The sequence below is a fragment of the Oncorhynchus masou genome, chromosome 33 (assembly GCF_036934945.1).
Source record: "Oncorhynchus masou masou isolate Uvic2021 chromosome 33, UVic_Omas_1.1, whole genome shotgun sequence".
NCBI lineage: Eukaryota > Metazoa > Chordata > Actinopteri > Salmoniformes > Salmonidae > Oncorhynchus > Oncorhynchus masou.
The window spans coordinates 25115688-25133372 of record NC_088244.1 but is presented as its reverse complement, the minus strand read 5'-3'; the positions used below and the strand labels follow the sequence as shown (position 1 = coordinate 25133372).

Here is a 17685-nt window from a genome sequence, read left to right as displayed (position 1 = left end):
TAAATGTTTTACATTTCAATCATAAAATATGTTAAAAGACTAAATGAAAACCTAAAAGAATGAAATTATACCAGTTATAGGCTATATTCTTCAAGGGTGTCTTGAAACCTCAATGGACGGCACTGAGCTATCTTTTCCTCTTTCCTCTTGACTCATTAAGATACAGCTCCTGGCAAACACACCCATTCCAAACACACCCACTCCAAACACACCCACTCCAAATTCTACTTTGGACATCTACTTCGGTCAAAGATGAGTTTTGTCAACATAGTTTCCTCGTTATTTCAACTTAATTCATCAACATGACTGTGTTTCACTGTGGCAATTTGGTTGAATTAGTCAAATGTCATCAATTTAAACAGTTTATGGTCTATCGTAATTTATTTTCCCCATGGAATATGCCACAACTAGGCTACAATATATCAGCCTAATGCCTGGAAATAAAAGCTCCTTAGTTTCTGACATTTTGAATGTTGGAAAGTTTGGTATGCCAGGTGATTTGTAGATCAGACAGCAGCACCAATAACTGACGGACAAATTGCACCCCCTTGTGATGATAGCTAGATAGCAGGATCACATAATTAAATGCATCTGTATGGGAAAGCTATAGTAATACATTTTGGTCAACTGTTGAGCCACAAATGACACAATTGCTATTTCTGAGGAAATTCAAATGGGCTCAAATGTTTAATTCTTGAGGAATTTAGTGTCGCTCAGGCCCATAGTAAATATGAGACAATCAAAATAATCTCAGATCAATTTCACTTCCAGGCACTAGGGGTCCTCAGTGGCTAGCGGTGCATGATGTCTCAAAACGTATTTGTTTTTATCACGTGACAGGAAAGTCCCCGTTGGAACGTTTGCCAAACAAGGAAGCAAACCTGCAGCTAGCTAATGCCCGCGACTTTGCTGACAGCTAGTGGGGGTGAAGTCCGAAACCAAATTTGAAGACGTTTATGATCACAGTTAGCTAGCTTCACGTCCTGTGGCTAACTTTCGGTACATTCAGCAAGGACTGTCCACTCGTTCTTGTCTTTCTGCTAATGCTATAAGATCCAACGAAGCTTGCCTGGCCAGTTTAGCTGGCTTGCTAGCATTCTCCTTGTCGACGAGTGTGTGCTGTCTGCATTCCTGTGTTGTTTTTGACAGGACTTTTCACTTATTTTGTCTTTCGCCCTAACGGTGGGTGACTGTCCTAGGTAGCTAGCAAGGACATTGTTCACCCAGTCACTTTTCATGCTAGGCTTTTGAATAGAGAGCTACGTAAGATAACTAGCTAGCTAGGTGGTTAGCTAACGGCGCTTTTCGACTGTCTTTCTTTTCTCTTGAGTTTTTGACACATCGCATCGGACTAGCTGTATCATGGGCACAAACACATTAACAACTAGCTAGCTAACTAGCTAGCTTAAGGTAAGTTGTCTTCTAAAATCATTGGCAGCTGGGCTGGCAACTTTAGCCATAACTAACTACGTTATCTGATTTATCCAAGTAGTGACACAGTAGCCATCGTTGTCAAAACAGAAACGACCTGTGATATCTGCCTATAATCTAGTCTGGCGTTAGGGTTATCCACTTCAAAAAAACACAAGAGCATTTCGACACGCACCATCTGATTGTTCTGAAATCGTTTATGTTAGAATTGATTGCATTTTATTTATAGGATTCATATATTAATATTAAGTAAATATAATACCCAACATCCGATTTGAACCAAACTGTTTTCTAACAATGGGTTAGGCATGAGGAATCCAAATGAATGGTCAAACGTCACCCATGGCCACCCCACATTAATCCCACCCCAACAACCAATATATAGTAACAGTTCTGTGTCTGACAAGTAGTATGGAGGTGCGGCTCTGAGTATTGTTTCATTCATCATGTAATGAATGAATTCCCAGTTAATTTGATGATGTTTTCCCCTGTTAAGAAAAAATGGTCATGGAAGTTGTTAGGTTTATGTCCCATCATACATCCTGATATTACCAGGTTCTGATCAATAGATGGTGCTGTTCATGCTATTAGGTGAAAAGTTTGAAAGAACCCCCCCTCTCAATGCTAACAGGGTACTACAAAATGACATTGGTTTCCTAAGCCTGTGAGCAGTCTATTGACATTGTATGACAGCAACTCATGCTTTAGTTTTGTTCGCCACTGTTCCAAATGCAAACCTTTTAGCATTTGTGGCACAAATCCAATGCAATTCAATGGTACCTATGTTAGTATTTTCACACTTAATGTTCAAATCATCCTAAAGTATCTGAAAATTAATTAAGGCAATAATGCTACTTATAGATTTGGATATGAATTTTGAAAATGGAAATATAGGTACCATTGACATGCATTGGATTTGTTACAAATTATAAAACATTTAAGCGTTTAAAACATTGGCCAGGTAAACAAAACCAAAGCATGGGTTGCTGTCATACCTTGTCCATAGACTGCTTAAACTAATATGTAAAAAAAAAAATATATATTAAAAAATCACCTAATAGCAGGAACAGCACCATCTAGTTTTTAGAACTGGGTATTAGCAGGATATGACATAAACCTAACAACTTCAATGACTAATTTCTCTGATGAAGAAACAATACTCTGAGCCACAGCTCCATACTACTTGTCAGACATAGATAACTAATACTGTATACTCGTAGTTGGGATTGGCTGGGGTGTGTGGGGTCCATGGGTGGATTTTGATTCCTCATGTCTTACTCACTGTTAGAAAAAGTTTGGTCCAAATTAGATGTTTTGTTCTATAATTATAAAATATTATATGAATCCTATACAAATGTCCAATATGGGTGCAATCCATTAGCTTAATTTCTCAGATAAAATCAGAAACGATTTCAGAACAATCTGAGATGGTGGGTGTCCTGGCTTGCTGAAATGACATTGAATAATGGCCCATTAGCTTGGCATTTGTGTAGAGTTAGCTCTAAAATTAATGCCAAACTTGAGTCAATGTTTTGGAAGGTTGGTAGCATGCTAGTTGGCTACTGTCAGATTTAGTATCTAGGCTAGCTGTCAGGGAAACTGCCATCGTATGACCGTTGTGAAGAGCACCATCAGGTGTTAAGATTGCATTGCAACATAACTTTGTTCTAAATAATGTGTTGCCTCATACCAGTTCACTATAGAATGAGGACTCGAGCCATGCTGCTTTAATGTTTGGTTGTCTTTACCTTTTTTTTTAACCAGATTTCATGTTATTCTGGAGAGGCCGCCACTCCAAGATTCCAGACCTTTTCATCCAAGATTTCCCCCCACACCATCCCCACAAAGCCCCACTCCCTCTCCCTGACCCCTCATAATGTTGGAGGGACTTGTTGCCTGGGTACTCAACACATACCTAGGCAAATATGTCAGCAACCTAAATACAGACCAGCTCTCCATCGCCCTCCTCAAAGGTACCCTGTCTGTCTGTCTGTCCGTTTGGCTGCCTCAGGGTGTCCACCATCAATTTCTATGATGACATCATCCTCGCTCTTACCCTTATTGAATTTGACAGCTCTTCAACGTGCTATGCTACCAGAATCCCTGCAGTATACAATATAGCACAATAAATATCATCATGTATCATGCATTTACTGTAGCACTGTATCTGAAACCCTTGTCTTCCTAGGGGCGGTGGAGCTGGAGAACCTTCCCTTAAGGAAAGATGCCCTCCGAGACTTTGATCTGCCCTTTGAGGTCAAAGCAGGTGAGTGATCCATCAAAAAGCCTGACTGATAAAAGGTTATAATTGAAAACATTCACAAGAACTATATAAAAAAATATAGAATTAAACTCAATATGCCCAATATGAGTTATTATGAGTTGAGCAAAAGATTGGCCTTAATTCCTGGGCACTCACCACACTTATCTCCAGTCCTTGCTGATCAATACTGCTTGTTTGACCTTTTGTTCACTAAAAGGAGGTCAACAATCAGTGTTATTTAGTCTGGTAACAAGCATGCACCCATAATGGCAAAGGAAATAAATAAATAAATATATTTTTTTCACCTTTATTTAACCAGGTAGGCTAGTTGAGATCAAGTTCTCATTTGCAACTGCGACCTGGCCAAGATAAAGATAAATGGTTCAACATGCCTTTCTTTCAACCAAACCAGTGATTGGTTTAATTGTTAAGACTAGCTGGATGGTAAGTGGCTGTGTAGTCAGTGTAGCACAGTGATTAGTATGACAACAGTCTACAGTTCTTAGACATACAATAATAAATACACAACAGCAACACAATGCATTTCACACAGTACATGGCAGCTATACTAAGAAAGTATACAAGTTCACTAAAGTCCTATTTGAGGTTGAGCAATGTTCATTTAGTTACTTCAAATGAATGTTATCTCAGCTTTTATGTCGTTTATCTACATTATTTGATTTGAAGTTAGTGTATTGATAAGAAGAAGGGGCACCATTGTTATCTTCAGTAACTTCTTTACTAAGATAAATCAAGACACAATTATTATGAGTACTGTAGTACTTCATGCTACACCATGCTCTCGCTCTCCAGGCTTCATTGGGAAGATCACACTCCAGATCCCGTTCTACCGACCCCACAGTGACCCCTGGGTCATCTCCATGTCTCAGCTCAACCTCATCATCGGCCCGGTCAGACCCCAGGAGTATGACAAGGAGACGGAGAGGGAGGCCGAGCGCGAACGCAAGAAACAACTGCTCAAGGCACTAGAGGACAAGTGGAAGGTGTGTGGGAATGGTGGCAAGAATCAGGGTCTGCTGTATTCATATCTGTAGACTCTGTATGTATGCAGTATACAAAACATTATGAACACCTGCATTTTCCCTGACATAGACTGCCCATGTGAATCCAGGTGAAAGCTATGATCCCTTATTGATGTCACTTGTTAAATCCACTTCATTCACTGTAGATGAAGGAGAGGAAACGGGTTAAAGAATATTTTTTAAGTCTTGAGACAATTAAAACATGGATTGTGTATGTGTGCCATTCAGAGGTGGAATGTGCAAGACAGAACATTTAAGTGCTTTTTAACGGGGTATGAGCCAGGCGCACTGGTTTTTGTCAAGAACTGCAATGCTGCTGGGTTTTTCATGCTCAACAGTGTCCCGTGCGTATCTAGAACAGTCCACCAGCATGGGCCAGCATCCCTGTGGAATGCTTTTGACAACTTGAAGATTCCATGCCCTGACGAATTTAGGCTGTTCTGAGGGAAATGGTGGGGGGGTGCGCAGCGCAATATTAGGAAGGTGTTAATAATGTTTTGAAAACTCAGTGTTTGTATGTAGACAGTTGCATTACTGTACTTAAAGACTAATGCATAGTGACCTGTGTTGTATCTTATAAATGTGATTTATTGATTGCATGTAATCAATATGGCCTTACTTTTGGAATCATTGTATTCTGCTATTGCAGTGAAGAGAGGATTGCTTCCTACTTTTGCTGTGAAATTATATGTATCCAAGAGGTCCACCAAGCCACAGTTTACATATGATTGTGATATGTACAGTATCTTCAGCATTGTAATGATAGGGACATGTTGCTCATTAGACAACTAGTCGATGTTTTGATTGATGTACCTTTCCCTCAGAGCGAGTGTGAACAGAAAGGAGAGTCCTACTGGTACTCTGTCACTGCCTCTGTAGTCACCAGGATCGTGGAGAACATCGAGGTAAAATATCACATTCCTTTGGGACATGTCATTGCAATCCACTTGACTTGTGTTTTAGAATCAGAACTGACTTTTCCCTTTGGGGTTCCTCTTCAGCTAAAGATACAAGATGTCCACTTGCGATTTGAGGATGACTTGACCAACCCAGGAAAGCCATTTTGCTTTGGTGTCTGCATCAACAACGTATCTGCACAGAACTCTTCAATAGAACCGGTAAGAAACATGTGCCAGTCAGACATCGCTTGCCATATCAGTGGGTATTGGCTGCTCTATCTAATAGTGAGTGTGTTCCTCCTTCTTTACAGGCACAAAGGCTCATGCGGCAAAAGCAACTGGAGATTAAAGAATTCAGCGTCTATTGGGACACAGTGTCGAGCATGTTGGGCGATCTCCCCGCCAATGAGATTCAGGAGGCCATGACCAAGTGCATGCAGAGCCGAGAGCACCAGTATATCTTTGAGCCAGTGTGTGCCTCGGTGCTGTTGAGGAGGAATGCCTCCAAGGAGCCTCTGAGGTCTCGCAACGTGCCCCGCATCGAGGGCCAGGTTCAGCTGAAGCCTCTATCCCTACGACTGTCACAGGTGCAGTACCAGCAGATCATGGCCTTCCTCAAAGAGCTGGACCGCAGGGAAAGGGAGATGATGTTCCGGCAGTGGAGACCCAAAGTCCCCGTCATCGGAAACTGCCGGCATTGGTGGATGTTTGCCATCCAGGCCAACCTGAGTGAGATTCGAGAGCAGAGGCGGAGGGGGAACTGGGAGTTTGCCCTGCAGAGGGCACGGGACGCCCAGCTTTACACCAACCTCTACTTCCAGAGGCTTAAAGGAGCCCCCCTCACCCCCCCGGAGGAGTGTGAATTGCAGAGAGTGGAGGATGAGCAGAATCTGGAGGAGTTGCAGAGCCTTAGGGGAGTTGTCCACGACTGCTTCCGCAAACAGGAGGAAATCGCAGAGAGTGTGAGAGAACCTATCGCTGAGAGCCCACCACCCTGTTCTCCCACAGAGAGCTCCATCCCCAAGAGTGGCAGCTCTGGCATGATCCAGTACCTGCAGTCTTGGTTCCCTGGCTGGGGCGGCTGGTACGGAGCGTACCCTGAGACGGGCCCTGATGAGCTCCTACCGGGCCCTGGCACCTGGGATATGCTGGGTAAGCACTAAGGGGCAAATTCTAACTTTCACTTAGTCATGCATTGATGTCAATGGGAGACTGAACAGCTTTTCTCCCAGATCGTGGAACAATTTCTTTATATATGTTGCCATTGAGTGAGTGTAGTCAAAATAATGGGATAGCCCTTTAATACTGAAGAGACAGCAAATACTATGTTGGAGTGTAGTACAGATGCAGTCTGTGTCTTTTAAGGACCTCACACTCTCTCAGTTGAAAATGGTTGCTTTTCCCCCCTTGCCTATTCCCTATACATTTGTATCCCACTGTAAGGGACAAAAAGTCACAGTGCCATATGTCTCAGTCGGTTCCAACCTAATCAACCAGATGGTGTCCCTCTGTCCCCTGTACAGAGGAGGATCTGTTTGACCCTCTGGAGGACTCTCAGACCCTCAACACCTTCACCAGGAGAGACCACCTTTTTGCCCGGCTAGAGTTCCAACTGGAGAAGGGAGCCGTCACCCTTTTCCACCAAGACAAGAGGGGAACTGAGAGCGGCGTCATCGAGTTGAAGTTCTCAGGTACAGCATGGTGTCCAAAGTGGCACCCTATTTCTTATATATAGCACACTACTTTTGGCCAGAGCCATAGGGGAATAGAATGCCATTCCGGATGCAGATTTACTTCATAGTAGACTCCCCTCCCAAATACTGATATTTGTTTGAGAACATAAGTTGATTGAGAATGCATGCTCATATGGGTAGTGGGTGCGGTGTGATAATGATTGATGGTTTGCCCTGAGCAATGCTGTAACGATGTCTCCTTATCTCAGAGGTGAAGGTGGGAGTGGAGTCTCTGCCCCGCTCGGAGTCCTCTCTTCTGTCTGTCAAGCTGGGGGGCTTATTCCTCAGAGACCTCACCACCCAGGGCACCATCTTCCCCTTCCTTGTTTCCCCCAAACCGGTGAGGGAGCAGCAGGCCCGTTTGAGTTGAACATGTGAATAGATTGAACCTGTGCTATATGTACAGAATATTAATCTGTCATTGTTATCTTCCTAAAAGGACCAGGTTGTGGTTGCCATAAACCAGCCTTTTGGCCAGCCTAGCGGTGCGGAAACAAGCAGCTCAGGTGAGTGTTTAAGTTTACAAGAAGATTGCAAAATGCATTAATCACTTGTTAAATTAATTAATGTTATTTCATGAAATGGAATATAAATACAATAAAAGTAGATCTTTTTTGGCCAGTCCCTAGCTCAGAGTCATCGGCGTCCCCTGTGTTTGAGATGATATACGAGCGCAACCCGGTTAGGTGTAAATTTGAGCGGAGACTGGAGGTGAACACTAGCCCTCTGAACATCATCTACAACCCTCAGGCCATTAAGAAAGTCACTGAGTTCTTCTACAAAGGAAGAGTCCACACCTCAGGTAAGATATAGATGGATATATATAGATATCTATCTCTCTCTCTTTGTTTGTGTGTGTGCGTATGTGCATGCATACAGTTGAAGTCGGAAGTTTACATACACCTTAGTCAAATACATTTAAACTCAGTTTTCACAATTCCTGACATTTAATCCTAGTAAAACATTCCCTGTTTTATGTCAGTTAGGATCACCACTTTATTTTAAGAATGTGAAATGTCAGAATAATAGTAGAGAATGATTTATTTAAGCTTTTATTTCTTTCATCACATTCCCAGTGGGTCGGAAGTTTAAATACACTCAATTAGTATTTGGTAGCATTGCCTTTAAATTGTTTAACTTGGGTCAAAATTTTGGGTAGCCTTCCACAAGCTTCCCACATTAAGTTGGGTTAATTTTGGCCAATTCCTCCTGACAGTGCTGGAGTAACTGAGTCAGGTTTGTAGGCCTCCTTGCTCGCACACGCTTTTTCAGTTCTGCCCACAAATTTTCTATGGGATTGAGGTCAGGGCTTTGTGATAGCCACTCCAATACCTTGACTTTGTTGTCCTCAAGCCATTTGGCCACAACTTGGGAAGTATTCTTGGGGTCATTGTCCATTTGGAAGACCCAAGCTTTAACTGATGTCTTGAGATGTTGCTTCAATATATCCACATAAACTTCCTTCCACATGAAGCCATCTATTTTGTGAAGTGCACCAGTCCCTCCTGCAGCAAGGCACCCCCAAAACATGATGCTGCCACCCCCGTGCTTCACGGTTGGGATGGTGTTCTTTGGCTTGCAAGCCTCCCCCTTTTTCCTCCAAACATAACAATGGTCATTATGGCCAAACGGTTCTATTTTTGTTTCATCAGAACAGAGGACATTTCTCCAAAAAGTACTATCTTTGTCGCCATGTGCAGTTGCAAACCGTAGACTGGCTTTTTTATTGAGGTTTTGGAGCAGTGGCTTCTTACTTGATGAGTGGCTTTTCAGGTTATGTCGATATAGGACTCGTTTTTACTATGGATATAGATACTTTTGTACCCGTTTCCTCCAGCATCTTCAAAAGGTCATTTGCTGTGGTTCTGGGATTGATTTGCACTTTTCGTATCAAAGTATGTTCATCTCTAGGAGACAGAACGTGTCTCCTTCCTGATCGATTTGACGGCTGCGTGGACCCATGGTGTTTATACTTGCGTACTATTGTTTGTACAGATGAACGTTGTACCTTCAGGCGTTTGGAAATTGCTCCCAAGGATGAACCAGACTTGTGGAGGTCTACAATTGTCAATTAGCCTATCAGAAGCTTCTAAAGCCATGCCATACTTTTCTGGAATTTCCAAGCTGTTTAAAGACACAGTCAAATTAGTGTATGTAAACTTCTGACCCACTTGAATTGTGATACAGTGAATTATAAGTGAAATAATCTGTGTGTATATGACATTTTTGCAAATTTCTTAAAAATATATACACACACCTTGTGTATGAATTTGTGTGTGTGTGTGTGTGTGTATATATATATATATATATATATATATATATATATATATATATCAAAAACAGGTTTGGACATTTTTGCAAATGTATTAAAAATAAAAAACTGATATCACAAGTATTCAGACCCTTTACTCAGTACTTTGTTGAAGTACCTTTGGCAATGATTACAGCCTCAATTCTTCTTGGGTTTGGCGTTACAAGCTTGGTACACCTGTATTTGGGGAGTTTCTCACATTCTTCTCTGCAGATCCTCCCAAGCTCTGTCAGGTTGGATGGGGAGCGTCGCTGCACAGCTATTTTCAGGTCTCTCCAGAGATGTTTGATCGTGTTTAAGTCTGGGCTCTAGCTGGGCCACTCAAGAACATTCAGAGACATTCAGAAACTCCTGCGTTGTCTTGGCTGTGTGCTTAGGGTCATTGTCCTGTTGGAAGGTGAACCTTTGCCCCAGTGGATGCGGTCCTGATCGCTCTGGAGCAGCTTTTCATCAAGGATCTCGCTGTACTTTGCTCCGAACATTTCTAAAAACCTGTTTTCGCTTTGTCTTTATTGGGATATTGTGTGTAGATTGATTAGGAAAACATTTAATCTATTTTACAAGGCTGTAATGTAACAAAATGTGGAAAAGGGGAAGGGTCTGAATACTTTCCGAAGGCGCTGTATTTATCCACCACACGGCAGTGTTGTTTGCCCTTTTGTTGATGAGCCAGAAGGGTGGGATGTAAGGGCTGTATCTAGCACTGTAGTCTATATTTCCCATGTGCTCAGGAAACAACATTTCCATTCTGAGGAAAATAAAAGGTTTTAAAATATATTATTTTGTCAGGTTTTGGGTACCAGTCGGAGCTGGAGGTGAGAGTGGCGGAAGCTGCCAGGAGGCAATACAACAAGCTCAAGATGCAGACCAAGGCGGAGATCAGACAAACCCTTGACCAGCTACTAGTGGGAGAGTTCATTGTAATAACTTTTGACTTCTTTCCTCTCATTCTAATGTTGTAGTTGAACTGTGAAGTTGATGATATGATCATTGATCACATAATTAATGGTTATTGTATATTGGAAAAATAATTCCCCCATTTTAAGTGTCTGTAATTGGTTTATACTAATGTTGTGTGTGACTTTGTACTTTTGCTCTATTTGACATTACAGGAGAACAGTAAGCGCTGGACTATGAAGTTGGATATCTGTGCCCCCCAGGTGATCTTCCCAGATGACTTCCAGTCACAGGACCCCATGTTAGTGGTGGTTGACCTGGGACGGATTCTCCTCACTAACTCGCAAGGTAAAATTAGCTCACATCTTCGCACAACACATTTGACTAAGATGATTCTTTCACAGGTAGACTAAGCACAGTCTGCAGTCCTGTAAAATGGTTGTTGTTGATAAGCAATAAGCAGGAATAGTAATTTGTCTTTGTCTATATAGTATTAAAGATATTCTGTTTAAAATGTATGTTTTATTTTCTCTTTAAAGATGACACTAAAACAAAGTCGAAGACCACTCAGCCGGAGGGGGAGGAGTATAACAGTGATGAAGAGTACCAGACTCCGCTGGCCACACCCCCAAATTCTCCACCCCCTGAAATGGAGACTGAGTTCAAAGACCAGAACAAGTACCCCCAGCTCGCAAGCCTTAAATCCCCTGAGGGGGTCCAGGCCTTCAGCAGAAACCTCTACGAGAAGTACTCTCTGTCCTTCAAGGACCTGCAGATCATGGTGGGACGCTACAAAGACAACTGGAAGCACCTGCAGGAGAGTGAGGTGGGGCCCACCCACGTGGTTGAGAAGTTTAACGTGCTGCTGGAGCTGGAGCAGAGGCTACGCTACACCTCAGACCCCCAGCTCCCTGGGGCTGTGCTTTCCGGGACCCTGCCAGATCTTAAGGTCCACATCAACCTGGAGAAGATGACCGCCCTCAGGAGCTGCCTGGCCCGACTGGGCAGCCCCGCTGAGGAGGACGAGGGCCAGGAGAAAGCAGAGAGCGTCAAGACGCCTGACCCCTCCAACCTGCGCCATGAGAAGATCTTCCAGAGGGAGGACAGCCAGTGGAAGCTCCAGGGCTCGGCCAAGAACCTTACCCAGAGCGTGATGACACTGGAGCAGCATACAAGGGAGGTCCTGGTGGAGTCACGCCTCCTCCTGGCTGAGTTCAACATCAACTACATGCAGCTAGGTGTGGAGAGCAACGGACGATACATCTCTGTCCTTAAGGTCTTCGGCACCAATGCCCATTTTGTGAAGCGGCCTTACGATGCAGAGGTGTCCCTCACCGTCCATGGCCTGCTGCTGGTGGACACGCTACAGACCTATGGCTCCGACTTTGACCTCCTGGTGGCCTCCCACAAGCACCTGAGCTTCGATGTGCCTACTGGAAGCCTCCGAGAGAGCCAGCCCTCCTCCCCTGCCGGGCCCGAAGGGATGTCGCCCGAGCACCCTGCCCTCCACCGAGACTCCTCCTCTGGGTTACTCTTCGACAGATCCTCCCCGTTCAGCTCCTTCCTCAGAGACCAGGAGGCCCTCATCAAACTGGAGTACCAGTTTGTCAGCTCCGACTGCCCCTCCATGAACCTGGACAGCTCCCTCCAGGTGACCACTATGCAGGTCAACAACCTGGACATCATCCTCAACCCAGAGACCATGGTGGAGCTGCTCAAGTTCCTCCAGAAGTCTTTCCCCAAGGAGGAGAGCCCCTTGGCCCAGCAGCCATCGCCCCTTCCGGCAGGCCAGGGCCAGGAGGGTCAGGAGGAGACCTACCAGTCCACCTACGACCAGAACAAGGAGCTGACTGTGGAGATCCACAGGTTGAACCTGCTGCTGCTGAGGACTGTGGCCACTGGCAGCGTACTGGGAGGAGAGAAGAAAGGCTTGAAGATTGCCACGGCCAGTGTCAATGGCACTAAGGTCAACGTGTCCATGGGCAGCCGGCTGGATGTCAATGGCTCGCTGGGCTCTATCCAGCTAGTAGACTTGACCCAGGAGGGCGGCCGGAGCCAGTTTGTGGTCAGCATTGGCAACGTAGAAGACGACCCCTCGGCAGCAGGAGGCGTAGCCTTCTTCTGTGGCTCTGAAGGAGCCCCCTCAGAGGCGTTGAACTTCCGACTTCTGGAGCGCTCCCAGGGGGAGTGCTCATTAACACTGCAGATGGCCTCGCTGCACTACAACCACTCCGCCAAGTTCCTGAAGGAGCTGAGCCTCTCGGCCAACGAGCTGGAGGACAACTTCCGCTCCATGCTCAAGACAGCCGCCACCAAGGTGTCCACGGTGCTGGCAACCAAGACAGCCGAGTACAGCGGCATGGTCTCCCTGTTCGAGACGCCGTCGCGGCGCTCCAGAACCCAGAGCCAGAGCAACTGGAGCAACTATCCGTTTGAGGATGAAGAGGATTTGAGCGTGCAGGAGGAAGAACCCACCATAGACTCGTTTATGGTCAAGCTGATCCTCAATGTCAGCATCGAGTCACCAGTCGTGTCCATTCCCCGTAAACCTGGTCACCCCGAGCTCCTGGTGGGTCACCTGGGGAGTATCACCATCCAGAACTTTGTTGCCGGGCAGGACTCGGAAGGGGAGAGACTACAGGTGCTAGTGAAGGATATCCGGCTCTACTCACTCAATACCAGTCACCTTGTGTTGAGGAAGGTAGCTAGAACTGACAGCAGTTCCTCTAACCAATCTCCTTCTCACAACGGAAATATCAATCAGGACGAGCCACAGTTTACTCGCCATGACTTCTTTGAATATCTGAGTCGGGGAAAAGGTGAGGAGAAATTATTAGAATGGGAAGTGAAGTTTCCCCACCATTTCCTTTCCATTGTTTTGATATATTTAGAGTTACTGTATTGTTGTATTACTGTTTGGTTGTTATGATAACTCCCATTTTTCTCTCTCTCTCAGCCTTCCATATTCTGAAAGACACCACCATTCAGTTCACCCTGGAGAAAGTTCCTCCCATTGATGAGGATACCCAGTTCACCTTCCTAACCACAGACGAGCCCTATAACAGCACAGGGTTACTTCGGGTGGAGGGCAAGTTTGTCAATGCAGTACAGGTATACTTTTCTCACATTTGTGACTTACTGCTCATCTCAAATGTATTTTCTTTGCGTCTTTGACTGAATCAAATGACCCGAGTAGAATTAAATGTTTGAAATATTTTAAAATATAGATATTAAATATTTTCTGTTGTGTTTTATATTGTCTATTTTGTTTTTAGATGATGTTTTGACTTTGTGCTCTCAGGTGTTCCTGGCCAAGCCTGTGTATGAGCAGGTTCTACAGACACTGGATAACCTTCCCCTCACTGAGCCCCAGAGATTGACGCCCAGCCAGCCTCCCACCCCGCCGCCCCCCACCCCCTCCTCCACCAAACCCCACCGCTTCCCAGATCCCCAGGGTGGGCTCTTTGCCCGAGACCCCCGCTCATCGGCCTCTCCTACGCCTCCCTGTCCAACTCGCTGTCGTCCCCCAAGCCCCTGCATTCCCACAGTCCCCCGATGCAGACGCTCTCCTTCACCCAGGTGAGGGCCACCTTCAGGGTGGCAGAGCTCCAGGTGCAGCTGAGTGCTGACCTCAGCCAGGGTTCCCAGGGGCTGGTCAGCCTGCGCTTCCAGGACCTGGAGGGAGACTTTACCAAAGACCACCCCAACTGCCTGTCTGTCCAGCTCACGTTGCGCTCCCTCCTCATGGAGGACCTCCTGGAGCAGAACCCCGAGTCCAAGTACAAGCACCTAATGGTTTCCAGGGGTGCTCCCAAGCCCTCCACATTCAGCCCCAAAGAATACCTGTCCCTGTCGTGCCCATCGGCCTCCAACGCCCTCTACCCTGAGATGCCCCGCTCGCTGCCTGCCCACATGGAGGAGGCCCAGAACGTCTTCCAGCTGTACCAGAGACACCCCAGCACCCCGTCGGCCGCCAGCCGTAAGAGCGGGCCCAAGAAGGACCCTGCCTGCCCCAGCACCCCACCGCCCTCCCCCACCCGCAATACCCCTTCGCCCCACCCTCCGCCCTCCGACTTTGACGAGTCTCTTGTTCACATCAACTTGCTGCTGGTGGACCCGCGCCACCCAGAGTTCCAGAGCCGATACGGTGGCGTGGGGCGGAGCATCGACGTGGACTTCAACTGTCTGGATGTGCTGATCACGCTGCAAACATGGGTGGTCATCCTGGATTTCTTCGGGATCGGCTCCACGGCCAACAACCACGCAGTCAAGGTGCCCTTCCCCCAACAGCCTATGCCGGGACATCCTCTGTTCCAGCCTGGGAACCCACACAAGCTGGGGGACATGTACCCAGACCTCAGCCAGGAGGAAGTAGCTGAGGTGGTCAACACTAAACTGGATCTCAAGGTACAGTACTCACAGCAGCAGCAATGAAGACGCATCGACATGGCTTTTCGGTGATGTAGTGAGAGTTACAAGAAATCTAAATAAATATAGGTACAATGGTGAGCATGAATACATTTCCTCAATGTATTTAACACCATGTTTTCCTCCTCAGGTCCATGCGCTTGCTCTTGTGCTAAACAAGAAAACCAATGAGCTTGCTAAAGCTAGCGTCTCCAAACTGTCTGCCCACTGGGAAATGATTGGTAGGTAATCAACTTAAAGTTGCACTTAGATGTCAATAGTTAAATCATAGCAATTGAAAAAATGGTTGTATGAATATAATACAATATCATGGTACATTCATATGAAGTATTTAAATTGTGGTTTGTTGTATCACACTGTTGAAGAACAATGAGTTTGCATCTCATGCAGTGTGATGTCATCCTGTATTTCAGATGGCGACCTAGCATTGCAGGGTAGTCTTGGAAGCCTGTCTCTGAGTGACCTGACCCCACATGGTGACCTCTACAGGGAGCGCTTCACCACTCGAGGCGGAGAGGCCCTTGTCTTCAACATACACAAGTAGGTTTATACAGGAATCACTTCCCTACAGCTACATTAGCTTGACAGCTAGCTCTGGTGCATAAAACAACTTGTAGGTGGTTTTTGACAAAGAAATAGACCTTAATTTTCTCATTGTTTCAACACTGCATCTCACTGACTAGTGGTGTCTCTACAGATACGGGGATCCTGACCCCTGGCTTGAGCGGGAGTGTGACATGAAGGTGTCTCTGCAGATGGCCTCGGTGCAGTATGTCCACACGCAGCGCTTCCAGGCCGAGGTTGTGGCCTTCATTCAGCACTTTACCCAGCTGCAGGATGTCCTGGGCAGGCAGAGAGCCGCAATGGAGGGCCAGGCTGTGAGTACGGCCTTCAGGTCCACTCTGCTTTTCAGTTTCAAGCTATAGTGTTCCTCAAGGCTGTGTCCGTGATCCACTACTGTTGTCATTATATATGCTACCTCCTGGTGATTTGAAAACATTGTCAACTTTCACTGCTACTTAGACCATACACAGCTGTACATTTCGATGAAACATAGCTAATTGAACTGTAGTGTCTACCCTGGCGTTATGGCATTCCGTCGTACTCCCTGCCAACTAAGATGGCTGCAGGTAGCCCAGGGAGTTGTCACTGACCGTCACCGTCAGGTTGACCGTAGGTCACCTCAAGATAGTATGGCCGTCTCTGTTGCGATCAGACTGGACACTGGGCACCATGTCTGGCCTGCTTGTTAAATCCCAACTGACATATGGTACAGGGCACTGCTTTGGACCAGAACACCAGGAGGCATCCAATCTCTCAAGTTGTCATTTATGTGCCTCAACATGTATTTTAGATTCAAAGTATCTGAAGAAACAATTTATATATTTTTTTTCTTAAAAGATTCAATTGTAATTAATGTAATGAATATTTGGATTGTCCTTTTACACCTTACACACTTTTACACCTGGTCAGCAGAGACGAGTCTGTAGTATTCAATCCCCTAACCATTTGATCCTAGGAAAATACCAGTCTACCTTAATGTCATTAGCAGAAGCTAAAAAAAGACAACCACCCCCTCACTTATCCCTGCCTCCTTCCCCACAGGTTCGTGAGCGACCTCAGCGGGCGTCCCGTGTGCTGCTGGACATCGAGGCGGGCGCCCCCGTGCTGCTCATCCCCGAGAGCTCGCGCTCGCCGCGCCTCATTGTTGCCAACCTGGGCCAGCTGCGCGTCCATAACTCTTTCCTGCCGGCTGGCACCCATGGTACCTTCTCACTCAGAGACAAGGTAGAGAAACTTACCATGGCCCATACCTTTTTCCCCTCTCTGGTGAGTCCTGATAGCGTGTCTACCGGTTGTCTACATCCCTGCTACTGAACTAATATGGTCGTATTTATGAAGCATTTGACATTACTACATGTTTTCATGTGACAAATGTGATGCAGTGATTTATAACATTTTATAGGCCTATATGATTCCTGTTTGAAATGGCAAAACCCTAAATCCATACTTTATCTTCATTGTTTGGCTGCAGAATCATCGACCACAAACATTCTCCAGTAACAATGCTCATTAGCAAGGGTTGCTTTTTTGATGCCACTTGTCTTTATCCCCCATCAGACTTTGAATGAGGTGTGATGTTCGTGGGCACCTACGTTGTATATTCAGCGTTTGTGGTACAATACTTACTTGCATTGTTGTTGTGCACTCCAGCCTGATGTCTCTTTACAAGTGACATTCAAATGGAAAATGCTTTATGAATACAGGCCTCTCTGAGTTTTTAATTGAGCTTGAGAACGTGGCCACTAGATACGAGCACTGTATGAGGAAATGGTATACTTAACTCGTACTAACTTTAGTTGTTTTCTTAACTCTCAAAGTAATGACTGCTTCAGGTGGAGTTTGATGTGGTAGCATAGTGTTTCATCACCATTTTGCATTTTGTTTTGTGAAGAATTTGATATTGCATGCTAATTCGTACAAGGACCCTTCCCACTATAAGGTACAAGGGCATGTTTTTGGTGTGCTGCTTGGTTTGAGGTGTGAACCGTCTGCCCTCTTATCTCAGATGGTTGTTCTGTGAACTTTCAGGGTTAAGTCTTTGTGTGTTTTCTATCCTGAACCACTTGGATCAATTAAGTCTTTGTGTGTTTTCTATCCTGAACCACTTGGATCAATT

At 45.5% G+C, this 17685-nt stretch overlaps 1 protein-coding gene across 1 annotated transcript in view; it reads left to right on the top strand.

Annotated features, from left to right (window-relative positions):
* The first annotated feature begins 871 nt into the window (after positions 1-871).
* Positions 872-17685, top strand: part of vps13d (vacuolar protein sorting 13 homolog D) — a 62978-nt gene continuing 46164 nt past the window's right edge. The window contains 21 exon segments of the mRNA XM_064956904.1: positions 872-1410; positions 3196-3404; positions 3620-3697; positions 4508-4698; positions 5562-5642; positions 5739-5855; positions 5948-6788; positions 7160-7327; positions 7579-7709; positions 7809-7875; positions 7992-8171; positions 10470-10600; positions 10793-10925; positions 11117-13396; positions 13534-13688; positions 13879-14047; positions 14050-14984; positions 15136-15226; positions 15419-15545; positions 15703-15883; positions 16611-16793. Of these exon segments, the coding sequence (XP_064812976.1) occupies positions 3308-3404; positions 3620-3697; positions 4508-4698; positions 5562-5642; positions 5739-5855; positions 5948-6788; positions 7160-7327; positions 7579-7709; positions 7809-7875; positions 7992-8171; positions 10470-10600; positions 10793-10925; positions 11117-13396; positions 13534-13688; positions 13879-14047; positions 14050-14984; positions 15136-15226; positions 15419-15545; positions 15703-15883; positions 16611-16793 (6336 nt within the window). The 5' untranslated portion in view covers positions 872-1410; positions 3196-3307.